The sequence below is a fragment of the Lampetra fluviatilis genome, chromosome 23 (assembly GCF_964198595.1).
Source record: "Lampetra fluviatilis chromosome 23, kcLamFluv1.1, whole genome shotgun sequence".
Taxonomy (NCBI): Eukaryota; Metazoa; Chordata; class Hyperoartia; order Petromyzontiformes; family Petromyzontidae; genus Lampetra; species Lampetra fluviatilis.
The window spans coordinates 8,216,826-8,243,643 of NC_136297.1; the positions used below are offsets into that span (position 1 = coordinate 8,216,826).

At 47.9% G+C, this 26,818-nt stretch overlaps 1 protein-coding gene and 1 long non-coding RNA gene across 2 annotated transcripts in view; one reads left to right on the forward strand and one right to left on the reverse strand.

Annotated features, from left to right (window-relative positions):
* TMEM204 (transmembrane protein 204) lies at positions 1-16,394 on the forward strand. The gene is made up of 3 exons (XM_078867060.1): positions 1-662; positions 5,588-5,743; positions 14,508-16,394. The coding sequence occupies exons 1-3, from the start codon at positions 359-361 to the stop codon at positions 14,759-14,761; spliced, it is 714 nt and encodes a 237-aa protein (XP_078723186.1). The 5' UTR covers positions 1-358; the 3' UTR covers positions 14,762-16,394.
* The window catches only part of LOC144940712 (uncharacterized), a 15,139-nt gene continuing 1,925 nt past the window's right edge, over positions 13,605-26,818 (reverse strand). The window contains exons 2-3 of the long non-coding RNA XR_013639162.1: positions 18,396-18,431; positions 13,605-13,645 (exon numbers count right to left, since the gene is read on the reverse strand). This is a non-coding gene — a long non-coding RNA (uncharacterized LOC144940712). The remainder of the gene's footprint in view (positions 13,646-18,395; positions 18,432-26,818) is intronic.

Genomic DNA, 26,818 nt, shown 5'->3' on the forward strand with positions numbered 1-26,818 from the left:
ATCATTGGCCATTAGCAGACGCGGTTACCGGGGCCAGGTGAGCTGCTGCGAGGGAGATCCGCGCAACAACAAAAAAAAGAGGCTGACCGGGAGCGCATTGCACCGAGAGAAAGTCCAAGTCGTCGAGTGAAATTCAAAAGAGCCCCAAGGCGCTGCAGCTCCTGCCGGCGGGGTCGCCCGAACACTACGACGCGGGCATGGCCCAGCGCACATGGCCTCACCCCGCATGCGAGCGTGCACCGGCCATGGCCCATCGGAGTAAAGCGCTCGGCGGAGGGCAGCGATTGACGACGGCCTCGGCACCGGGAGCGGCGGGGGGGCGGGCGAAGTTTTGCCGTTGCCAGCGCGCACCTCAGCGATGGTTTTGAACGCCAAATTGGTGGCGCTGGCCGTGGCTGTGGCGCTGGTTTCCTTGGTCCTCAACAATGTGGCGGCGTTCACGGCCAACTGGGTCTACCAGAGTCTCGAGGAGGGTCGTCGGCGGAGCGTGGGACTCTGGCGCATGTGCTACGCCGGAACGGAGGCGAACGGCGGAGCGGCAACGCAGGGCGGCGAGACCCCCGGGGAAAGGCAGGAGCAGAGGGGGCCCAGCGTGCCGTGCGTGAACTTGGGGTGGGGGTCTGACCCTGCGGGATACCTGGAGTCGCATGCCACCGTCAAGCGTAAGGCGACTCTTTCGCACCTCCTCTTCCCGTACACGTGGCGACGGCGTTGCTTCACTCGGACGCGCGCAGATTTCGATTGACGCGGCGGTATTATCTCCGCAGCAGAATTGCCGCGGAATTGGTGGTCTCATTAAATGTGCGTACGTACGTATGTGGAATTTCTTTCGCGCCGTACGTAGCAAAACCGTTGCGAATCAGAGGTGCGTGGGTGGGACAACACACTGGACGCCAAAAAACGATTCTAAAGAATGTGTGTCCAATGGAATGTATTTGAGTTGTAATGACAATTCTGCAGGTGTGTGCGGATGAAATTCCGCCTTTCCGACGTGTGCGTTGGGTCGTACCGTTGTGTTCGCCCGCACAGTGCCCGACGTTTGCACTCGACGTGCCCGGGAGCTTCTCCATAGGAACCTGAATTGTTGCGTTGAAATGCATTCGTGAGATTTTGATGTACGCCTAAAGTGGGCTTGGCATTTCTTTTTTTGCTTGCCATGGAGCGAGCCATCAGTGTGTCAAAATTTCCAATCGCAAAATCTTTAACTTCCGTCGCCCTTTTAATTGCCGTGAGTATGTTCAAAGGGGAGCCCCCCAGCTCCCGTGCCATGTGGACGTGCGTCAATGGGCCTGCGTTGGCGAATGAAGTTACATCGGTTTTTAAATAAGTGGAACCATCGTGCGCACGTGTCGTTTGTTCAAACGCCACGCTTCAAACATCACTGCCGCTCAGTTTAAAGAACACATAACACTCCAGATGTGGTGTAGGATTAGTCGAGACCTTTTTGTGCGGCAGAAGGGATTATAACATGCCGTTAGACTCTCACCTGATCATATAATTATTAATGGACGCAATTGTACTAGAAACGCAAGTCTATAGATTGTCTTATAAGATTTAAAGCTTTCGTGACTGCAGGGATTCATCTTCTTGGTTCTTTCGGTAAAGTCACGTAGAAGGGAAATAATAAAAATAATAAAATAAAATTCTCACGACGTTTCGGCCACAACGCATTGCGTTATTATTTTATTATTTCCCTTCTACGTGACATTACCGAAAGAACCAAGAAGATGTCCTATAAGAGTATCGTTAAACTGCCATGGGAAAGACGTGAACTCCTGTTTTTGGCGTGTGGCAGTTTGTATTTAGATAATTCAGTTTAAGGATTATTGGGACCATCTTGTGAACACAGCATACACACTAAGGTGAACACAAAGACATCCATTGCCTTTAACTAGACGGAATTGTCATCGTAGATTCAGATGAGGGTGAAATGTGAATAGCAACACAAGACATTTGAAAACGTCGTAAAGGAAATAGGGCAATAATGATTGCGGAAAAAAACGTGTGCATCTCACAGCAAATTGATTTACGGGCAATAATATTCGTTAACTTAATCATAGAATGTGGTATTTCTGTTCTGCCAACCACCAGAATCGACATCTTTTGTTGAAAGTGAGTGGGAGTTTATTGCGATTAAAAGTCTCGAGGGAGTAAATTTGTTTTTTCAATTGCCCCCCCCTCCTCCTCCGCCCCCCACCACCCCCCTAAAAAAAGGTCTCCAGGGAGACCTGGGTAGCAGCACCAAGCTGTGCTCATTCACTGTGACAAAAAAATCCTTCATGCAAAATCATTTGCTGCAGGCTGTGTGATCACTTCAACTCTGATCGGTCATCGTTGAGATCTGAAATAGTACATTTTGTAAACAGACTAAGTAAAACGATGCGTCTATATTTTTAACAAGGTTCTTGAAAATATTATTTTGTTTCTTATAATCTTTTTTTTATTAAGCAAGCGCCTGGTACAGAGCGAGCGCCGCAGGGAGCTTGCAAAAACTTAAAAAAAATAGATACAGGCTACATCAAGGATATGCAGTGGTGTGCAATTATATCTATTTTTAATGACCTGTTACTGGAATCAAAACGTAGATTTTTTTTTTTAAAAGACAATTTGGCTGTGCATAGTATAGAAAATTGCAGGTTGATGAGAGATTGTGGTGAATTAGAGTGGACTTTATCCAGCAGTGGATTGACCACGGCTAACAATGATAGTCAAAACTTGATTTGAAGCTTTCGTGACTGCAGGAATTACTCTTTGGTTCTTTCGGTAAAGCCACGTAGGAAGAAAATAAATGAAATAACAGAATACGACGTTTCGATTGCAACACGAGCAACCATCAGCAGGTAAGAATGAATGAGAAAACAAAAATAGTAAACTTAGAAATATAATGCAATACAACACAGAGAGTCGGCTAACACAACAGTCAACACCCCACCTGGTTGATTACGTTCTTCCAAAGATCGCTACATTTCAGAGAGAGACAAAACACAGACACGGAGGCACATCGACAGACACACAAGCAGAGAGAGATTCACACAGAGACAAACAGAGAGAGACACACACGTAGACTGTATGTATTTGTTGTCCTTCCCCCGCACCTCCGATTCGCACGGTTGGCTATGTACGGCGCGAAATGAGTTAAACATACATACATATACACATACGGTGCATTATGTGTCACATTTTCCTGAATATTGGAATCGCTCGCATGGCCTGAGACAACGATGGAAGCCATAAAGTGGATGGACGCCAAATCCTGTATCCCAAAAGAGCCTCTTTAGGGTCCATTCAGGGCACCCTCGAGTGGAGGCCCTTCTACCAGCAGTGCCGTGGGCAAGACATTGCAGGGCTGCACCTTCACATTTTTACAGCACATGGGAAGCTTTGTGAATCTCTTGCAGAATTGGCACGTGGCTGTTGACAGAGATGCAATTGACTCTGCGCGAAAGTTGCTCAGGAGTGAGTGCGCTGACCAATATTGCCACCTTGTAAGCCGCCTGATGTGGGGACGAAGTGAAACGTGAGGTGGCCGGGTGAGTTCAGGGGTTGCCTGAGCCAGCACCGCTAAGATTCTGGGTTTGAATCTGGGTTCGAATCGTGGTCGCAGACAGGTCGCCAATCACGAAACAGTTTTGGTTTTATTTCGATTTAAAGCTTTCGTGACTGTAGGGATTCATCTTCTTGGTTCTTTCGGTAAAGTCACGTAGAAGGGAAGTAATAAAATAATAAAAATAAAACATTTTTATGTTTCGATTTAAAGCTTTCGTGACTGCAGGGATTCATCTTCTTGGTTCTTTCGGTAAAGTCACGTAGAAGGGAAGTAATAAAATAATAAAAATAAAACATTTTTATGTTTCGATTTAAAGCTTTCGTGACTGCAGGGATTCATCTTCTTGGTTCTTTCGGTAAAGTCACGTAGAAGGGAACTAATAAAATAATAAAAATAAAACATTTTTATGTTTCGATTTAAAGCTTTCGTGACTGCAGGGATTCATCTTCTTGGTTCTTTCGGTAAAGTCACATAGAAGGGAAGTAATCAAATAATAAAAATAAAACATTTTTATGTTTCGATTTAAAGCTTTCGTGACTGCAGGGATTCATCTTCTTGGTTCTTTCGGTAAAGTCACGTAGAAGGGAAATAATAACATAATAAAAATAAAACATAATAAAATGCCCTTCGTTTTGGGTTGAAATTCCATCCCTGAAAATTAAACATTACCACGGGCCATGTAATTCTGCGCCCTTGGGGGAAGGGGAACAAAATGTGAAATTTGCCTCGGGCCCGACACCAAGGTGGACCTCAACAATGGGCCAATTCTTTTGTCGCTAATGAAAAAGGAGGCGCCACGTGGCATTCTGCCCTGGGTCCTCGTTTCATGAAATGATGCCGAGAGCACGACTGGAATAAAAATTGGGAACAAAAAACTAAAAGAGAGAAAGTGAAAATTAGCAATGTGGCAGTTCTGGTTACCCAAGTTTGACGTCAGTGAAAAAGAGCACGCTTGCTCATCGGATTTCTCCAGGATAAATAACGATTCTGAGAGATTCTGAAGTTATAGGGCCAGGAGTACGGAACCTTTCCTTACTGAGGGCTGAGTAGGGCTTTCAGATATTTTTGGTTGGCAACCACACATTGACACAAACCGAGACCTCGGTCACTCCTGTCACAGCAAGACGCTCGTGCAACAACAGAAGTGACCGAGCATATTAAAATTAGAACGCGGTGTTTGGGAGGTAAAAAAAAAATTCCACTAAAGTTTGTGATTATTTCGACAAAGTGGCTTTAGAGTGACGGATACATTTTGGTTAAGAGGCATTTACATTTTTAGGCAGTGGTGGTGCTCACCCTATTCTTTTTAGGGACCCCTCGATGTCATGAATACAATTCGGGTGAGATGACGAGAGATATAGATAAGATATGTAGAGATGATGTGAGGTAATATACAATATCTACCGTTGTAAGATAAAAAATTAGAGATGCAGACAAGATAGAAATGATGGCATTGCCATTGTAAATATAATACGATCATTAGCCTTTGCATGTGCCGATGATTTGCTTACACATCTCTATTTTTTAAATCCTTTATATTAAGTTCGCTTGCTTTTTTAGGACCGTGCAAATCTTTCGGTCGTTTTTAACCCACTTCCCGTGATCCAATCGAGCTGACATTTTGCACACAGACTCGTTGTGCGTGACAATGCATTTTCGTGAAAAAGATTTTTCCAAAATTTTACACTGTTTAGGGAATTTTTTTTAAATATTTAATTACCAATTGTTTAATGCTGCCAGACAATCATCTGACCCATAGGTGGCAGCCATCTCAAGCCAGAGGACGAGAGGACTCTAGCCGCCCCGATGCCACGCATATAAAGGATTTATAGTGAAAAACTTTGTTTTTACGGGTTTACTTGTTCCCCGTGAATTTCAGGGCAACATTGAGCCTCCTTGCTGTGCCCTAAGCCTCCGCTCGCTTTCTCATTCGCAGTGCCACCACTGTTGGTCGGCCTCACGTGGGCCGGCTGTGACCCATGGGCCCCGTTTTGAGATTTTTGTTTTGCCGCTGTCACCAAACCCCCCACCCCCCCACAGTGCAATTCGACATGATGCGGGGGTGCAACCTGATTGCGAGTGCTGCCCTCTTCCTCGGCTTGCTGCTCTACGTGTTCGCGTGGGCCCGGTCGCCCTGCCTCAACCCCAACACCGACTGGTGGGAGGAGGCCATGGCGGGTACCTTCCAGCTGGCATGTGAGTGGTGGGCACCAAACTTAATTTGGAGCTTTCGTGACTGCAGGAATTATTCTCTGGTTCTTTCGATAAAGTCACGTATCAAGATAAAATAATAAATTAAATTAAATACTAGCATACGATGGGTCGATTGCAACACAAGCAATCATCATCAGGTGGGCACCACTCTGTAAACATACAAAACTATAAAAGATAAGAATAGGGGTTCTTTCCTTTTTTCTGGCAATAAAACTGAAACCTTTTACGGGGAAACATGTCTGCATTAACCACAATACTTGTGGTCAGATTCCCCCCCCAAAAAAACATACTCTGTCCTTGAAACTGAACACCGTTTGAGACTAGGCTCAAAAGAAAGCTGTCTCTGGTGTAGACCAATCAGTTTTAAGGACAATGCATATATTATCAGTGTGTTTTTTTGTTTGCATTCTGACCAAAAGTATTGTGGTTAATGCAGACATGATTCTTTGTAAAAAGTTTTCAGTTTTTTGGTATTGGCTAAAGAGGCCTCATGATTTAGTTTAAAAAATACATTCATGCTGTTGCCCTCCGCACGTTTGTCCGCGGTTATGGAGGCGTGCGGAGGAGGAGTGGTCAAATGGCTGTGGGATTTAAATAATAATAACAACAACAACAATAACAACAATAACAATATAATTTAATGGTCTACAAGCGAGTCACCCGGAATGCTCCCGTGCTCGTCGCATCTCGTCATCTTAGCAGCGGGAGTTTGAGTCTGCATAGCACTGGGAGGATGGGTGACCCACCATCAATGCACGACGGGCGCATGGGTGGTGGTCAGCAGATGACAGTGCAGACACATCCATTGCTATTCTGCACTTGTACACTCGAGAAAAGTGGAAACAAATTGCGAAATGTGCGGTGCACACCTACGGGCTACCTGCCCATGGATCGTGACCACGACGACGATGACGATGATGATGACACTAGCGCGTCTGTGCTCCCCCGGACCTTCAGCAACCCGCACTGGCCAGCATTGTATGTGGTGAAGTATGGTGAAGTATGGTGAAACACAGTAACTGCCACAACCCGCACGGCAGCACATGTACGTGCACACGCCGCATTGGTCAGTTCGAACTGGTGCAGTGTGTGTCCAGGACCGATTCAGAAATCACTCGCCGCTGATGTTAGCCGTGGCCAGGATTTAAACTCGAGTCACCGGGTTCATAGTGCGGTGTGCTAGCCACTGCCCAACCGCTGCACCCGTACGGGATTTAGATGTTAATCAAATCACACCCACCACAGTGGCGAGATGAACACTCCCTCGCCTGGTATGCAGCAGGTCATATGTTAAATTCCTGACCCTGACGCCTGTATATTTGTAGTTTGCATGTTCTCCCCGTGGTCACGTGGATTTTTCTCCGGGTCCTCCAGGGTTTTCCCTCCACATTTAGAAGCGTGCGTGAAGAGTGTTTGGCCGCTCGACATTTGCATGCGATGAGCCACTCCGTTGAGCTGTCATTTGTGGCCAGGTCACTTTTGAAAAAGAGCTACACAGCTCAGTGGGCTGTACCTGGTAAAATAAAGATAAAGAAAGAGAGTTATCAGTGTTTTGAAATAAAACAAAGCAACCAATTTATAGATTAAACAAAGAAACAATCAAAAATGCTGATAGGAACCTCCTGGTTACACCAGCCCACAGGGGATTATTGTGTCCGTCCGTCCATCGTGCAGGGAGGGGCTGGGTGGGGAGGGAGGGGCTGGGTGGGGAGGGGCTGGGTGGGGAGGGAGGGTCTGGGTGGGGAGGGGCTGGGTGGGGAGGGTGGAGCTTGGTGGGTAGGGGCTGGGTGGGGGCTGGGAGGGGTGGGGCTGGGTGGGGAGGGGCTGGTCACCCCGTGGTGCCCTTATAAAACTCAACGTTTAACCTACTCACGCCGGCTTGTGCCCGCCCTCACAGTCGGGCATATTTGCGGAATACACCACGCCGCCGTTGACCCTGTCCATTGACCAAGCAACCCAACGTTCCCACCAGCTCCCTCCGCAGGAATGTATTGTATGGCACACACCTTCGGCATCAGTGTTCTCTCCACCACTGGATGAAGTGCTCTTGACTAACGCTTCACGTACGGAGCGAGACGTCGGACATCGTGTACAGAGGAGCACGTGGTACAAACCCAAAAACGCATCGGAGAGCCGTACAACACATCCGCGGGGGGGGAAAAAAAACACCGCAGATTTCCTATCGCCTTGCTTAAAATAGACACAGCAATGATTCATACGAGGTACGTGCACAGATCAATGGTGAGTACCTATTACTGGTGCTTCCTTCACTTGATCATCATAAATAGCCACGGCCAATCCACTGCTGGTTCAAGGACTTCCCCCAAGCTGCCGCCGCCAACTCTCACGATCCCGCGATGTAAATAATCCACCCAGCAGCTGCACACGAACCAATTGAATCGCTCCATCTCCTCGGTGGCCTTGCACCTCGAGTGTGCGTTCCATCCCTTGGCCGCCGCTCCGTTATTACGCTTGCCCATCGTCCGTTAGGCCGTGTTGTGTCCTGCCCAAGCGCGCTCTTCTGTCTGAACGTCGTTCACGGACCTGCGTCGGTTCTCCAATCCACTCCCTCCTCCTTCTGTCTCAATGCAATTCCCAGCATGCAACTCTCAACGCTTCTCTGCGCACTTTTCTTGCTCCGTGAACGACGACCGCGCCTCGGAACCGTGTTGCGGCAGGCGGCACGAGCGGTCGCGTACGATGACCGTTATCAGTGGCTTGCTTGCAAAGGTCACGTGTCGGGAAACACGGGGGCCAGCAGCTGCAAGTACCTTTACTAGGGTTAGAGGGCTGCTATCAGATGGAGGGCGGTGTGGGTGGGGGGGGGAGAAACCAGGCCTGCCCCTTTCCTTCTCTCCCACCACCCCTCTCCTCTGCTTGCTCTGGGGCACTGCTACTGCAGTTTGCAGAATAAAAAAACAAACGTGCAGCAAATCTGGTTCATCTGTGCGAAAGGGGTGACTTGTCTCAGGGGGGGAGGCTGCGCACGCACGCACACACGCAGCGCACACACGCAGCGCACACACTCGCCCGCGCGCACGCACGTGGTGTGTGCGCGGGCGCGCTGACATGGATGAGCGTAAATAAAAGGCGGCCCACTCAGGAAGACACCTGGCTTCGTGCAGCTGCGCCGAAGGGCCAACCCCCCCCCCCCCCCCAGTGTGATTTTCTTCTTTGGCTGGTTATCGTGCAGTTCAAATTCTTCTCACTTGTTACATAACGCACATCGCACACCGAGCAATGTAAGACGGTGTTTTTTTTTATTGCACCAGAGCCTCCATAAAATGTACCATACGGGCACAAGCGGGCTTTGGTAGTTTCAAATCCGCGCTTGAAAAATATTCCCCCAAAGCGTGCCTTTTCATAATGCATTCCCTTTCATGTTGTTTTCGAATATTTGATTGCGTAATTTTGCTCGCAGACCATGCCCTGGTGGATTTCTTTTAGTTGTTATTAGGCTGTGCCACAACGTGAAAAATTGCCGAAATTCCTTTGCAAGCCTCACCAGGGCACATGTGTGGGTTATTTGCATGCCTCTCGTGTCTACCCTACACACCAGCCTAAAAAGGCAGAAAGCATTTTCATTTGAAATTCCACAGCGGCAAAACAGCAGCACGCCTCCAAGCCACCATATATTGGTCACATGATAGTATTCATTATCAGTGGTCAAACGTAAAGGAGAACTGACTAATCTTTTCCACTGGCACACCCGTGCCGTGATGGGGCCGTACCGAGCCCCCCTCCTTGTTTAACCACTGCAGAAGCTGAGCTGTCACGCTCGGGAAATCCACCGAGTCAGCTGGTGTTTTACCGCTTTCATATGTTAAGTGACGCATTCTGTGCGTCACATGCACCGAAAGCGTCACTAGACCCGCCCCTGGCCCTGCTTGGCCCAGAACCAGATTATGGCAAAGAATGACATTAATAGGAGAACATTAATAGGAGAACGACATTAATAGGAGCACGACGTTGAAAAGTTAGAGCAATTATAAATGAACCGTGTCAGTCTTCTGTATGTGTTACTCCCACCTCTTCGCCGTTTCAATGCAATGTTTATTTGTTATATGGAAAATCCCATTTAGCCAATTACTCAGCTTGCTTCGGTTTCAATGGCCCGCAGCCACTAACAACAACAGAGTTATTGTCGAGGTCGACAGGAGCCCAGCCATCAGCCAGCCAGGACATTCTAGACACAAATAATTTTTAGTGTTAGAATTCTTGAATTAAAAAAAAAATGTACGTGATTATTTTCTTACAGTTTTTATTTTGTTATTAGCGTGCGATTAGAGGGCACACGCATGTTGAATGCCACCATTCAAAACTGCTGAAGAAAAGTCGACCTGGGCGCAGGGCGTGTCGCGGCCAGAAGCGACGGTGTCTGATGGTCAAGAAGAATAATAATAACGACGGCAGTGGCAGCCAAGGAATGGAACGCATCTTAAAGAATCCGTCCATCGTGGAGATGGAGCGATAAAAAAAAAATCGGTTCATGCTCAGGCGCTCGGTGGATTATGACATCGCAGCAGCATTGCGGGAGGTGGCGGCGGTGTCAGCGGCGGTGGTGGCAGCGGCAGAAGCGACGGCGGCTACTTTTGGGAGGCTTTCATCCGGGCCAGGAGATTTGACCACGGCTGGAGATGATGACGACGATTCACGAACAGATACGACGTCGAGTTTGCAGGCGCAGATGCAGCACATGCGTCGTTAACGATCGCGGCTCGGTGTTTAGTGGCTGGGTTAGCGGGGCGGGGGAGGATGGGGGGGGGAGGGGAGAGGGGGCTTTTGTGAAAGAGAAGCTTGGCTTGTGCGTGGAAAGACGAATCGAGCTGCGCCGCGCTCTTGCAGCCTTTGTTTGCACGGCGGCCTCGTCCGAGGCGTCTGAATGCGGGTGGCCGTTGACTGCTAATATTAGTCCCACTGCGCCAGTTCGCGGGAAACAGCTAAAAATACAGCGACTCGGGGGCGTCAGGATATCCTCCGCTGCCGCCACAGGATGTAACTTGCTACGGCGTGGGGAGGGAGGAGGACGCTTGGACTTGGCACTGCCGCGGAGAAGCAGCGCACGCACGCAGCGCGCACGAGGCGCTCCAAAACCAATGCTCGTCCTTTTGTCGCGCCGGCCGCGGTTGCTATCCAGTGCCTCCGCTTTTCGCGAGAGATGCCAAGGAGCGCGAAGGTGGTGCGGGGGATGGCAGGACGATGTGTGTGGGGGGGGGGGTATGATAAAGAATGATTCCCCCGGTGGTTATTGCTTAAATTAGAGATAGGATCTGAAAAACTCGTCTCCCCACCACCACCACCACCACGAACCACCAGAGCCATCTCTAGGGTACGGCGGACCGGGGTGCAATACTTGCGGTTGAGTTTGAAGGCATCTGGGGGGCCCACACGGTGTGGTTTGCCCCGGGCCCCGCACCCCCCACCCCACTTTGGTAGGTCAGATAAGTGTTACTGTATTACAGGTGCAGTTAAAGGTGCAGCCCTGCAAATTGCTTGATCATGTCCCTGCCGGCGGAAGGGCCTTCACTAGAGGGAACTCGGGAGAGCCATTCTTGAGTGTATTTGGCCTGCTGTTCCACGCTGGCGGGATGTCGACAAGGAAGAGGTGGGGGTTGGGGGGGAGTTCCCACACTTTATTCCATCGCAGGCAATCCGTCGCCCAGACCTCTGCCTTACACCACATCGGCATCCCCCACTGTGCTGTTCATTGTAATTATGTGGGGTGCCACGGTGGCGAAATGTTAACTGCCTCGCCTGGTATACAGGAGGTTGTGGGTTCGATCCCGACCCTGACGCCTGCTGTATATTTGGAGTTTGCGTGTGTCTCTCCCCGTGGTCGCGTGGATTTTCCTCCGGGTCCTCCGATGTTTTCCTCCACATTTAAATTCAACTCGCGTTTAGAGTATTTGGCTGCTATGCATTTCCACATGATGAGCCACTTCGTTGAGCTATCGTATGTGGCCAGGTCGCTTCTGCAAAAAGAGCTATATAGCCCAGTGGGCCTTACATGGCAAATAAAACAAATGTGAATAGTTTGTTTATATTTCAATTATATATCACATTTTCAGATATACTTAGTGGCCGCTGATTCAGTGCTTGAGCCTCCTGTTCGTGCGCTAGCTCATGGGAATTTCAATGTTTCACCTTCGCCACAAGCAGCACTTACGTCACCTGGTGGAAGGCAAGAAGAGCGTGGCCCCAAAAATACAGTGCCGTGATTTTTGTCCAAATTTGTGTGTTAGATTTGAAGTTTTCGTGACTGCAAGGATTCATGTTTTTTTCGGTAAAGTCACGTAGGTATAAAAAAAAAATACGTTAAATCACGACGTTTCGGAGGAAACACAAGCTGCCTCCGAAACGTCGTGATTTCATTTATTTAAATGTTTTACCTACGTGACTTTACCGAAAAAACCAAAGAGTACAAATTTGTGTGGCCATCTCTCAGCCACATCCAAAACTACATTTCGGTGGGGGGAGGGTTGGTTATGGGAGAGGGGAGAGGGTGCAGTCACCCACAACACCCACAGCGCCTGCGCGCCTGGATCGTGAGCGCTAAATTTAATCCCTCCGTCGTAATGGGCCCGCTGGGATGCGTAAATAACACAACAGGAAAATCGTGAATGCCCGAGCTGAAGGCATTATTCATTTATTTATTTACCCAAGAAAGCCTCCTTTTCAGAAATGTCCCGCTAAAGTTGTGCAGTTGATGGGTCGACGTTTGCATGTGCGAACGCAGTTGAGTCACTTATGGGGTCATTTTTTTATTTTGACTGTGACGCCCTCGTACATTATGTGCTTCTGCGGCCGTGTGAAACGCTCCTCCTTGCGATATTAGGAAGACACTGGAGTTATGCACTTTTAAATCTAGATTGAAAAGTAATTTCTTTAGAACTGCTTTTTGGTGTTTTGTTGGTTGTCCTTCACTCGCACCTCCGATTATGACGGTTGGCTACGTATGGTGCGAATAAAGTCCAACATACATATATTACTACAGTATTTGTATTTTAGCAGGTAAGGCCCACTGAGCTGTATAGCTTTTTTTCAGAAGTGACCTGGCCACAAATGGTAGCTCAACGAAGTGGCTTGTCACGTGGAAATGTACAGCAGCCAAATTACTCTAAACGTGCGTTTCTAAATGTGGAGGGGAAAAAACCGGAGGACCCGGAGAAAAATCCATTTTACCACGTGGAGAACACGCAAACTCCAAATATACATACCTCAGGGTCGGGATCGAACCGACGTCCTCCTGTATACCAGGCGAGGCAGTCAACATATCGCCACCGTGGCATCCACGTACATACATGGCCCCATTTTTTTTATCCCACATGGCTCTATTGCGTTGTTTCGAATGAGGTCACGGGATCTCTGACATTCCACCGTGAAGCAGACGGTCCTCTCATTCGCGGTTAACTATTAACCAGGGCGGCCACGGGGCTCGGAACCGCGAGTCTCTTGCATCGAGCGGCACGCGCGAGCGCTCGGCCACATCACGCCGCCCCTCCCTTTACGCTTCATTCGAGACCGTCGTGTTTACAGCCCGAGCTACAACAAAACCCATATAGGGCTTCTTCATAAATAATTCGTGCCGGGAGTATTTCCAGCGAATTTACAGAAAAGGGGGGGGGGGGGGACATGAAAAAAAAAGACTAAAACTGGACGTCCAGTTTTTACGGGAGAAGACGAAACATTTTGAGAAGGAGCCAAGTTTGGAGGCTTTGGCGAAGCCGTGGATTTTATTGACTTGTAGGGGGAGACTGGCCAGGATGCTCAGGTTAGCACCTATGCCCCCGATGGAACCGAGCCACGGGCCACACACAATTCCTCTGTTTAAGGACCTCGACTGGAACAATCCACAGCGATCCGCGATCCAAGTCCAACGCTCCTCTGTGAACGCAAAGGAAACTCATCACAAGTGGAGAATACGGTTCACGGTTGGGAAACAAAATAGAATAAACGACACAGGACGGTGAGCTGCTGTTCACAAACAGCTGTTCACAAACAGCAGCTAGGCACTACCCTCATTCATGCCTTGCATGCATGTAATGTGACCACCACATTGCATGTACAATGCTCAGCCACCAAGCTCAACAAGAGCTGATGTCCGTGGCCTTTCTGGAATGACCACATTTTCACTCTTCTCGAGTTGGTAGCCTAAATAAGAATTTTTTTTATATAATACGTAACATCTTTCATACAAAATACGGTAGTATTAAAAAACATGATTGCGTTTTTTTTTTCTGATGGAGTTCATGCGTTATGGATTGTTTTTAGGTTTATTAGGCTGCGGCAAACGTGATGGGAAATTGCCACAATTCCTTTTCAGGCCTCACCAGGGCACATGCATCGGTAATTTGCATGCCGCTCATGTCTCCTCCGGTCACTAGCCTAAGAGGCTGAAAGTGTTTCCATTTGAAATCTCACAGCGGCAACATAGCGGCACGCCACCACCCCACCAACACATTGATTAGAGGTTTGAAATTGTTATTGCCGATCAACCGTATTGGATAGCAAGCATTTTTTGTTAGTAATTCGTTAAAACCAAAGAGAGCCGCGATGCGATGATGCTCCTCGATAAACAACGACATCAGGAAGCAGCAGTCCTTAGAGAGCCGCATGTGGCTACGGATCCGCAGGTATGGGAGAACTACCGCCCGTTTTCGACGGACACATCCGAGGCGCCGGCTCGTTCTTTGTTTGTTCCCCCGCTGCGGCAAAGCCAACCGACACCGTTCTCTCTCGCCTGCAGGCTTCGTGCTGGTGATCGGTCTGGCCACGTTCTTCCGCGTGGGGCCCTACACGCAGCTGGCGTGGTCCTGCTACGTGGAGGTGGTGGCGTGCCTCCTGGCCACCGCCGCCGCCGCCATGCTCATCTGGGACGTCATGCAGCTTCCCGACGAATGCCTGCCTCCGCGGCAGAACATCATCATCCGCCACCCGCTGCCATCGCCCTGCCCGCCCAGGCCCAACTTCCAGAACGAGTACGTGGAGACTCCCTGCTAGTGCCCGCTAGCCCCGCTGGCCCCTGCGAAGGGTCTCGGTAAGGAGAGGGGGTTGCCACCTCTGAGGTACACGCGCAAAACCTGGACATATCATGGGAAGAAGAATATTTCGCAACACCGGAAGAGGGGAGCGCTACGCGCAAACGCATTGTCTCGAGCGCTGCATGATTACGCGATGGACAAAAGCCGGGACTTTTCATGCACCGGGGAAGACTTGTAGATTTCCCAGGACGGTGACCTCGACAAGAAGACGATGCTGGAAAAAAACACCAGGACAGGTGGCAACCCTTGGTCTCGGCCGGAGGTGTTTTACATCAGAAGGGCAGAAACATTTCCCTTGCTCCCCCCGGCTGCCACCACCTTCCCCCCCCCCCCCCCCCGCCGACTTCACTGCTTCGACAGCTCCCGCGACGACGAGGGATTAGAGGAGCCAAGTTTGGTTGGTCCTACCGTGGTGGCAGGACTTGAAAGTGTTTCGGCGAGGGCCCGCGAGGAACGAAAACGAGCGATTCGATTGGACAGACTTCTCTGCCACCTGTCGCTTCGTGGCGATTTGACAGATCCCCGTGGTGGTTTGCCCGATGGGCCTTTATGCAAACTCGCATGAGGTTGTGGAGGGGGGAGGGGTGGGGGGCTCACGGTGTCTCACGCACGCGGAACGTCCACTGCGTGAGTGCGGCTCGCGTGGGAGAAATCTCATCGCGGGCTCGCCGTCCTGAGAGGCGCGCGTGCCCTCCGTGTATGCAATTATTTATGGTATAAAACACGCGCACACACGCACGCACGCACACGCGCGCACACGCGCGCACACGTCTGTTTGCCATTCAGAGGGTGCCATGTCCCACCGTTCAAAGTAAAGAACGCCATCGTTCTTTTCCGCGCTACGTATGGTGCGAAAGAGGTTCAGCGAACATACGTCGTTCAACAACTTCATGAATCTGTCGAGCTTTACAGACCTGGTCATTGGCTCATCCATTCTACCAAGTTTCTGGTCACAATCGGAAAGCAAATTCACTTGTGTTTTCTTCAATTATTATACCAAATAAGACGTATTGGCGGTACGCCGGCCCTCGTAAAACAATCTAAAATCTATATTTGCACCGACATTCAGTCTTCCGACTGCTTCGACATGACGAGAACTGATTTTGACGCACGACCCCGCAAGTTTTTTGGAACAGGCTTTGCGAATCGCGGGTAAAATAAATAATAATTGCGAAAAAAAATCGCTTTTTTTCTTTTACATATATACCACCCGCCACCGGTGTTCCGCCAATACGTTCAAATGTCAGCCCTTTGCTGGATGATGGCCTCCCCGTGCCACGTCCAGCACAGGTCTGGCTTGCTTTGTCGTCGTCACTTTCACCACGACGATCGTTGTCACGCCGCCGTGGTTGGGCAGGCAGAGCGGACGAGCTCGGAACGGCTTCGAAGTCCCACGCCACCGACGTCAGATCCCTGGCCGGGATTCGAACTCGGGTCGACGGGGCGCGGATCGTGATGCAGACCACGAAGCCGCCGCTTAAATTGAAGCTGGGCGGCAATGGGTTCTCAACTTTAAAGGAGAGGTTTGTGTTGTTGTCGTTGTTGTTGTTGTTTTTTTGTTTAACTCGTGGAGTAAACTCAATGGAAAAACAGTTCTCCGGTAGCTTTCGTACAATTAGATGAAACTGCGATCTTAATTGAAAATACGTTGACAAAGATCTCAAGGGGATGATGGTGCAGAGCAGCGCAGCGTCCGTGTGCTGCGATTCTGCTCGTACGTCAGACCCTCGAGTTTTGCTGCAACTGAACATCGAGCACATCCGTACGACGAAAAAAAACGCAACTAATATTGTGTTAAACAACTAATATTGCCAACGGATTTTCGTTACCTTTGTACCAACTGGGTCTGAATGAAAACGAATGAAAACAAATGAAAACTCGGAGGCTCGTGGCAGTTGAACTTTTTTTTAGCGAGGGAGGTGGTTGGCAGGGGGAGGGGGGGCAGGGGGGGGTCAAATGACGGCCCTTGCTGTCGGCGAACAATGGACTATGGATTACGGAAGTTTGGAGAAGCAACTTTTATACCCACGGGACTTGCCAGACAACAACCACAGCCCCCTTACCCACCTCCGCCTTACCCCCCCCGCTGCCGCCAGCCCACCAACCTTTACTTGCTGCAAGAGTTTGTCGAACGCACAGAGAATTATACGAGATGAGGTATCGTACGAGATTCTACGTAACCGCCAAGCACCCAATGAGGCGCCGCTGATGGCACGGTGATGCTATGGCCCCGGCCGGTTTTTCGCGCAACTGTTCAAACGGCGAGACCTGTCCCAATGATTCTGCCGCGCCTGTTGTGTGTGCATATCCCTGTGCATCTTCGTGAACGATAAAAAAACATTGTTTTTAATCAGGTAAGGTCCACTGAGCTTATACGGCTCTTTTTCATAAATGGTAGCCAAATGAAGTGCCCTTTCTCCGCACCTCCGATTCGCACGGTTGGCTACGTAAGGTTGGCTACGTATGATGCGTGAGAAAGAACATACGCACATGTGCATACATACAAGTGGCTTATCATGCGGAACGTCAATTCTGTACGAAGGTGCAATTTGAAACGAGCGTGCTTGCAGCCACATTTCCAGACACGTTCTGCATCAGGGGCGGACACTTTAGGTGGATAAACTCCAGCTCCGGAAATTAAAATATCGGGTTGACTGTCATGCAACGTATAGGTAGCACTTACCACAATGCAGCGGTAAGTGCTGCCCCTTTACCACGTGTCGACCAGAGGTGGCTTGAAGGGATCGCAGGGAGTAAGCCCGTGATATCTGCTTCCGTGGGCTGGGGTCACACTGCTCTGGGAAAGATCCGAAAGGATACTTTGACTTATGACGCCACCGCCAGCAGCACAATCGGGATAACATTTGGGGGGGGGGGCGGGGTGTGGAAGGGAAATGACAACAACAAAATCAGTACAGGGGCTGAGTGAGAGTTCAAAAGTTCATAAAATTGTTTGTCTTACAGTGTTAAAACGCACACTGCATTTGTGACCTACGTGTGTATGTTGAACTTCTTTCGCACCGTACGTAGATAACCACGCTAATTGGAGGTGCGGGCGAAGGACAACAAACTAAACACAAAAAAGCAGTTCTGAAGAAATTCGTTTTCAATATAAATAAAGAAAAAAAATGCATAGCCTCCTGTGGCTTCCTAATATCGGAAGGAAGAGCATTCCAGACGGCCACAAAAACGCATCTGAAAAAGCACGCGATGCGGCGACCGATAAAAAACGGCAAAGCAGCAAGCGTATGCACGAGATGCACAGCAGCGCACAGGCAACGCAGAGGGGACGGTTGAGAGTAGATTGATGTCGGAGCTGAAATCTGAGAATCACAATTAAGCGACATTCATCTGAGGAGCCGGGACAGCCACTGCATCTTTTACCGTCGGTCGAAAACAATCATTACCCCCCACCCCCCCCCCACCGTGTTCACTCTGAGCTTTGAGATACTGATTGAAGGAAAAAATGTACCTTTACTTTGCACAAGGATGAGGTGAAGTTAAGGTGTTCACACTTTATTTATTAACGTTATTATAAAGGCTACCTAACATTCAATAGTTTTGCTATCTCGCACTCTACGTATGTTGCCCACCTGCAGTAGAGTTGGACTCGCCTCCGGTTCAGCATCCTGGGAGGACAAGGAGCCGACAGACGTGGGCGGTTAGCAAACTTTGTAAAAATAGCAAAAAAAAAATAACCGTGTATTATAGTATTTAAATCGGTGGGCTGTTATAATCGTTGGACTGTTAATGTAACAATGGTTTAAAACTTTAAGCCGTTGGGCAATAAGCAGTTTTGAGAATGGCATATCAAGGGGTTAGCAAAGACAAATAAGACAAAGACTCCCCCCCCCCCCCGGTATAGCCTTAACAGGCTGTTGGGGGCAAGTGCTGTTAGCGAGCACCTATGAAGGCATCGACTCATTCAATGTCACCCGCAAGAGCAAGGCGCCATGTCACGACTGGTAGGCAAGTAATGACGCATCGATTCAAATATAAATTCGTACCCTCAAATCGATTACTTAAGGACAAATGCAGAAGTCACGCGAATTTTTATTTTGCGATACTGCGTTGGCAGTGCCTTCAAAGGAAAAGTATGTGACAGTTTTAGGAAATGGGGCCTATGAAAGAGGGCCTATTATATATTTGTTTCCTTTCAGGGCCACGCAGGGATGTGTTGAGATGTTGCAAACGTTACAGTTAGGATAATGGAGCCAAGGACAGAAAGCATGACGAGACAGAGCAACACGAGAGCACGGACGAGATGGTTAAAATTAAACAACGGCAATTGATGTTGAATCGAATCGTGATCCTGTATCGTTAGGAGTAAAGGGGGCGGGAGCGAGGGGTGCGGTGGATCGTGACACGACTGTTGATTATTAAACAACAACCGAGGCTTCGCGAAAAAATCAACAGTAGGTTGATTTGTTTCCAAATCCTTTCGGAGCCTTCGCAGAGCAGTGCATACGCAGTGTGCTCGGGGATGGGCGCGCGGAAAAAGACATCCAAGAACTACTTCCATTTTTTTTAAACACCATGTCAGAGAGGCACAAGTATCCACAATGGCTGCTGAGTGACCGTTTTGAAATCTCAGAGCTGGAATGTAGTCAAATTAGGTGAAAATTCAAATGCCATTTGAATTTAGTGTGCTATCATTGGTGACCAGGCTGAGAACCTCCATTCGCTACACCTGAGAAATCCGGTTGAATCACAAGTGGCTGAAATCCGGATTTGAACCGAGGCTCTTCGCAGTGGCGTCTCATTTCATTGCTTTGGCCTCTGAGCCACCCGGCCACTCAAAGTGTCCAAGACGTAGAATATTCTGATAAAACGCACACAGCTTGTTTTTTTTCAGAAAAAAAAAAACCATTAAAAGGATGATCATTCTAAATGCATACTATGTAACGAAGAGTTATTGTTGCCAATTTCGCAGACAGATATTCCGCTCTAACTATGAACTAAACTTGCACGGCCAAAACCACAATGTGCGTTGGGGGGCTTTTAGACTTGGTACACAATTATTTTTCGTACCACCGTGGAAAGCCATGAAAGTTGTTCTAAGCAAACGTGCAGCCCTGCGATAGTTTTCTCACACCACTGCTGGCAGAAAGGGCCTCGACTGAAGGGAGCCCTAGATTGGCCCTGTAGATGGCATTCGACCTAATCTTCCAGGCTGATCGACTGTCAAAGTGATTTGTGTATCATTCTTAGGCCCCAGTCAATGGATGTATAACACTGCGGCGTGGAAAAATGGCTCAGAGTCGTCGGTTGATTAGGCCAATGGGAGAGAAGTGTACATGCCACTGGGCCAGCTCGTATGCAGTCGTGATTGGCTCAATGGTCACAGCCGTGAGTCAATAATCTGTGGGACATTCCGAGAGCTGTAAAGGTGTGACACGACTCTCAAGAGCAGCCCACTGTGTGCTCGAGTCATAATCCAAGTCCCAACATATACATTTTACCCAAAGCTAAATTACAAAGTAATAATATTTATTATAACAATTAAAAACATATTAACGGTCACTGCATTGTACGTGTGCCCATGTCTCTCTCCCTTGCCCAAAAAAAGGCATATTGTATGTGAACGGGTGCTCGTACGGTTATAAATAAAACGCGAGTGATTGGCGTAAACCGGTGACGTGCATTCTTTAAGGGTGACGCCGAAAAATGTTACACGGCGGTGACTTACGTTCACCATCCTGACTCAGACGCATCCTGTCTGGAGTCATCCACTAACAGACAGCTTTTCGAAGACACGTGCGTTTTTTTATATTTCACATCAAGTAATAAGCATGCCAGCTTCTTAAAACATGAGAACGAGTCTAGGTGGTTTCCTGCTCGAATGAACATTGAGGCCGGTGCTCGTTTCCTGTTTACAGCCCTGAGGCAGTGGTGGAGATTCCCCAGTTCTGTGGCGGGGGCGAGGACATCTACAGGACAGCCACTGTTGACTTCCCTATAAAAGTGGCAAACGTTTTATCGACAACCGGTTGAATGTTAGGGGCCGTCCATAAATGACGTCACGCGATTTTGGACGATTTTTTTACCCCCCCCCCTTCGTCACACGGCGTCACAAAAAGTCAGACCCCCCCCCCTCAAATATGTCGTCACAAAGCTCTGCCCCCCCAAAAAAGCGATTTGAAGCATGTTTCATTTTCTTTGGGGGGGGGGGGGCAGAGCTTTGTGACGACATATTTGAGGGGGGGGGGGGTCTGACTTTTTGTGACGTCGTGTGACGAAGGGGGGGGGGGGGTCAAAAATCGTCCAAAATCGCGTGACGTCATTTATGGACGGCCCCTTATCCGTGACGGAGAAATCGCAAATCGGCCGCCGGGTTCATGGTGACGCAATGCGCCAAGCGCTCAACACCCCGGGATTTCTCATTGTTAATACGAACTACAAACGAGGTAAACAACACGACTGGTCGCCGACTTGTTTCCTGCAAGGTGCTTTGTTGTGTAACCACAAGGAATGTTGGTAAACGATGCAATCCCCCCCTCCACCCCCCACCGTTTGAGAATAATTGCTTACGGGCGGGCAGCCGCGACATCGTGTTTACATTTCATCACACGACGGTGAAATTGTAGTAAACAAATAACAACCCATACTCTTTGGTTCTTTCGGTAAAGTCACGTAGGTAGAAAAATAAAATAAAACAAATCACGACGTTTCGATCGCAACGCAAGCAATCGTCATCAGGTGGGACAACCACAGCAAAAGAATGCTGGTCCCCCCCCCCCCTTTCTCTCTCCCCCCTTGCCTCCCCTCTTTCTTACCGATATAACCTCTTGCCACGGCAACTCTCTCGCCGACTTCAGCAGTTCTTTGCTGTGGTTGTTCCACCTGATGAAGATTGCTTGTGTTGCGATCGAAACGTCGCGATATATTTTATTTAATTTCTACCTACGTGACTCTAACGAAAGAACCAAAGAGTATGGATTCCTGCAGTCACGAAAGCTTCAAATCAAGATTGACGGTTATATTTTTATTTAAAGCTTTCGTGACTGCAGGGATTCATATTCTTGGTTCTTTCGGTAAAGTCACGTAGAAGGGAAATAATAAAAGAATATAAATATAAAACAATAAAAATTCTCACGACGTTTCGACTGCAACACAAGCAATAATATATTATTTTATTATTTCCCTTCTACGTGACTTTACCGAAAGAACCAAGAATATGGTTATATTGTAATAAACAAAATAACAACCTATAATATAATAACAGTGCATGTTGGGGAAAACCGTGATTTTTTTTATTTTTTAACGAGAGCTAGAACACGTGCTAAAAGCACGCGTGCTGCCGGCCCTTTCAAAACCCATGCGCATTTTCTAGAGAAGTACCATTGTGGCCCTCTTGCCTTAAGGCAGGGGTGGGGAACGTCCGGCCCGCGGTCCGTATGAGGCCCGCGAAATCATTTGGGTCTGGCCCTGCCAAGGCAACCGCAGGCGGGACTCGAAATTCAATAAATCTAGGAGCAAACCTGGAAAAGTAGTTGCGAGTAGCAACAACATCATCAATACCAGCTAACATCACACGCCTCACCAAAGAGACGCAGTTCCAGCCATCGCATTAGGGGTGAGTTAATTAAATGTTTGACCAAATATAAACAGGCTAATTTTTAAGTTGATAATTTTGTATGGCCCGCGAATGATGTTCTAAATATCCAAATGGCCCTTGGCATAAAAAAGGTTCCCCACCCCTGCCTTAGGGGCACAATCACGGCACACTCTGAGTGAGTGTCACCGACCGACAGCAGCTGTGACGCACTGATGGACAAATGTGCGGGCAGCTTTCGTCATTCGGACGATTCTGTGCTGATGAGTCCTAATGGGGATGAAACCAGTCCACACGGGGCAGGGGGGGGGTCTATAATCACTGCATCACTGCTGCGGTGAGTCGGGCACAACCGTTGAGATTTATTTTGATGGTTACCTTAAACAACAGAGCTACGGTGCGATTCTTTAGGATCAGCTGATGGGATTTGTAGTTGCTGAAAAATGCACAACGGCCGTGTGGTTTTGACACATTTCTTTTGGTGAGTGGTCTTAACTTTGGAGTTGTTCTTCGCGTTTTCGTCGTGTTGCGTTTGTGCTCTGATGAAGTTCAAATGCAAAAAATAATTAGGTTCGCTATTCAACTGTACTTCACTCAACTCACCCCAGAGCTTGCCACGTGTCTTCTAACCGCTGTACACAGGGCGCCACGGTGGCGAGATGTAAACTACCTCGCCTGGTATACAGGAGGTCGTGGGTTCGACCCCGACTTTGACGCCTGCTGTATATCTGGAGTTTGCATGCTCTTTCCGTGGTCGCGTGGATTTTTGTCCGGGTGCTTCCGGGTTTTCACCTCCACGTTTAGAAACTTGCGTTTACAGTATCTGGCTGCGATAAACGTCCACGTGATACGCCACTTGGTTGAGCTATCATTTGTGATAACCAGGTCGTTTTTCAAAAACATATCTAAATAGCTCAGTGGGCCTTCCCTGGTACATAAATAAATAAAACTGTAACTTTACGCTCATGCCAACAATGCTCAACATCGATTGCTAAAAAAATCGTGTTACAACACTCATTGAACGGATAATACGGTCCTATGATCTTTTTTTTACTTTAATTCATATGATTAAAATTGTAGACTTATATTTTTGTGAATACTTCGTGGGGGAATGAAGGCTAACAAAAAAAATGCAAAAATTAAAGCAACAAAATTCACGAAACGACAATATTATTTCTGCCGCCATTCATTGCGGATCTTATCGTGCGATATATCGTAAGCGTGGCGTCCGCTCCAGTGGCACGGTTGCACAACGCCTGAAGTGACATTCCCCCCCCCCACCCCGGTCCCTCAATCTACACTTACTTCGGAAACTAAAATGTTCCCTAAAGTTGTTTTATACGCAACCAACTCCGGACCTCTAAACCAAGAGTCAACCAGCGGCGTCCCGTTATACGCCCTGGAAATGGTTTCCCATCGTGTGGTCCAAGCCCAAAATATCATCGAATTCCAGCCCAAAAAACAAACATCAAACATCGGACATCCTGGCATGAAAGAGGATCAACGCCCTTTGCTGTTTGCTCCTTTGAAAAACTTTTTTTTATGGGAACATTTCCAAGGATACGTGAATGGAAGCACGTTTCTTACATCAGCCCATCCCCCCCTCCCCCCGCGCTTTCAACACCACAGCGAATCAATTAATTACAAGCACCAACAAACAACGGATAACTAACACTACAACTACCGTATTCGCGTGTCGTACCATTATAAGACGCACCTCCCGCCTCTGTCTTCTAACGCAATGCGTAAGTTTTCCAGCCTGTACATTTTTTTTTAAAGCAAAAAAATCTTGCGGGCGCATCTTACAAATCCGGCAGCTGCGCGTCTGTTTTCGTGCGCGGGTTTGTGTACGTTCATTGACACCAGGCGCACGTTTTTTGGGGTGCGTCTTACTCTCCAGAGCGTCTTCTAATCCGGAGAACACTGTACGTTATGAGATCTCTTTTACCAGTGGCAAAATATAGTAGTAGGGTTTTACCCTTTTAAACTGGTACAAAACTGACACCTTTATTCAAGGCATCATGTTTGCAATAACCACAACACAAGTAGTCAAAAAAGCAAACAAAAAGAAGCAACTCTGATAATGATAATAATATGCACTGTCCTTGAAGTTGATTGGTTCACACCCGAGACGGCTTTCTTTAGAGCCTAGTCCCCATTGGTGTTGGACCAGATGACACCAGAAGGCGTACAACTCAAACACATCATTATCAGAGTTGCTTTTTTGACTACTTGTGTTGTGGTTATTGCAAACATGATGCCTTGAATAAAGGTGTCAGTTTTGTACCAGTTTAAAAGGGTAAAACCCTACTACTACAACACTGTACGTGTTACATGTCATGAGCACTGTGCATCCGTGTGAAGTACCCTGCTTTGAGGCGGCAGATGAGCAATGCGATGAGAGGTATGCTTGTTATTCCTTGGCAAGTTTTACTCGAAATATAAAACTGGGTTTATATGTTAATAGTGTAAATGCTTACCCCGAGCTCTCAATACTCTGATAGTGGCGCTGTTTTTGAGTTGTACGCCTTTTGGCGTCATCTGGTCCAACACCAATGGAGACTAGGCTCTAAGAAAAGCTGTCTCGGGTGTGGACCAATCAACTGCAATGACAGTGCATATCATTATCATTATCAGAGTTGTTTCTTTTTGTTTGCATTTTGACTGCTTGTGTTGTGGTTATTGCAAACATGATTCCTTGTATAAAGGTGTCAGTTTTTGTACCAGATGAAAGGGTAAAAACCTATTACTATATTTTGCCACTGGTAATGGATGTCTCATAGTTGGTTTATATGCCTTCATGAAACAGCATCGTTTGGAGGTAAGTTGCAGCTCATGCATTGTCCAACGAATCAGCCATCTCTGTTGATGACCTGGGTTCGAATCCGGGCAGCTCCTCCTGTCGGTATGTATATTTGTTGAACTTCTTTTGCACCATACGTAGCTAACCGTGCTAATCGGAGGTGCGGATTCGGAAGGAAAAAAACGCCTCATAGAAGTTGATGGGCTTAGTCCCGTCAGCAATAACTGTACAAAACTCCCATCGTGAGAAAACGTGGGGATTCACTTAATCTGGTCCATTCCAGTTCTGACAAATATCGATTGATATGCAACCACAAACATTATTCTCAAGGCACACAGAACGCGTGCCCGTCGTATCACACCTTTTGCCAACGAGACTTTCGGTCTCAAGGAATTCTCCAGGTGCAAATCGTTCTGATATTTATTTAACTGAAATATTTTTGCACGTAAATATTTTGTTGAATATTTAATAAATTTAAAGCGGCCAATCGAAGTGAATTTCGTTAGGCCATCTTTAGCAATTGCGTCCGTCGGACTCATGGAGGCGGACTGCCCGCTTGTCTAATTTGTAAATGGAAATGTCTGTTTCATGCCATGCTGCCTATAGCACAACCAGAATATGAATGGACTCGGTGGGCGGTAGATATGACACTCGTGTTTGTGATTATAAATGCATGCATGTATGTATGTTGAACTTCTTTCGAGCCGCCGTACGTAGCCGACCGTGTTAATCGGAGGCGCGGTTAAAAAAAAAATTATAAACACCAATATTTTATCCTGATTCTTACTCTCTTAAATTGTCAAGCCACCGTATCTGCGCAGAGCTCTCGTGAGGCTGTGTGTTTTTGTTTACAATGTTATCTGCAATGCGTACAACACCTGCTCGTAAATCTTTCAAATGTTACAAGCACATTTGTGGGTCTCTGTGAGACAGGGGGGGTGCGGGGGGTGTCACTGATATCTGTGAGACAGGAAAGTATCAATAGTGACCAAAAGTTCAAACATAACCAATATCATGGCTATAGCATAGGGCATTAACCGAATTTAAAAATTACCATTCCTTTTAAGCCACTTCATGGATCGTCCCAATTTGCTGCCAATGCCGATTCCCGCACCTCCAATTTTGCACGGTTGGCTACGTACGAAAGAAGTTCAACATACACACAATGAAATGATGCAATAATGTCAACTTGCAGCGCACTACGCAGTATACGCTCACTCTCTCGAAGGGAACGACTCAGAGGCACGGGGAGGAGGAACCAGCAGCAGCCACGCGGTGAACCGACGCTTTCAATTGTCCCTCGAGCTCTGCAGTTCTCTATCTATCACGGTGGTGGTATATACATTTATATATGTCGCCAAATTCATGGGTGTTTACATGTGGGAGGAAACTGTAGCACATGGAGAAAACCCACGCGTGAGTGGATGATATATAACACTCGATCCCATACAGATGGAACAGATAAAGTTCACTTTTTTTTTGCTGTAACATATTCTCCAGGCGAGTCGTGAGCATGGCACCTCCTCGACACGCAGATGTAGGCCTCGGCAAGGTAATTCATAATCAACGTTTTTGGGTTTAGATCGCGTTATTTATAAATGTGTCGTAACCCTCCACCACCCGACACGGCCAATCAGTAAAAAAGTGTCACGTTGACA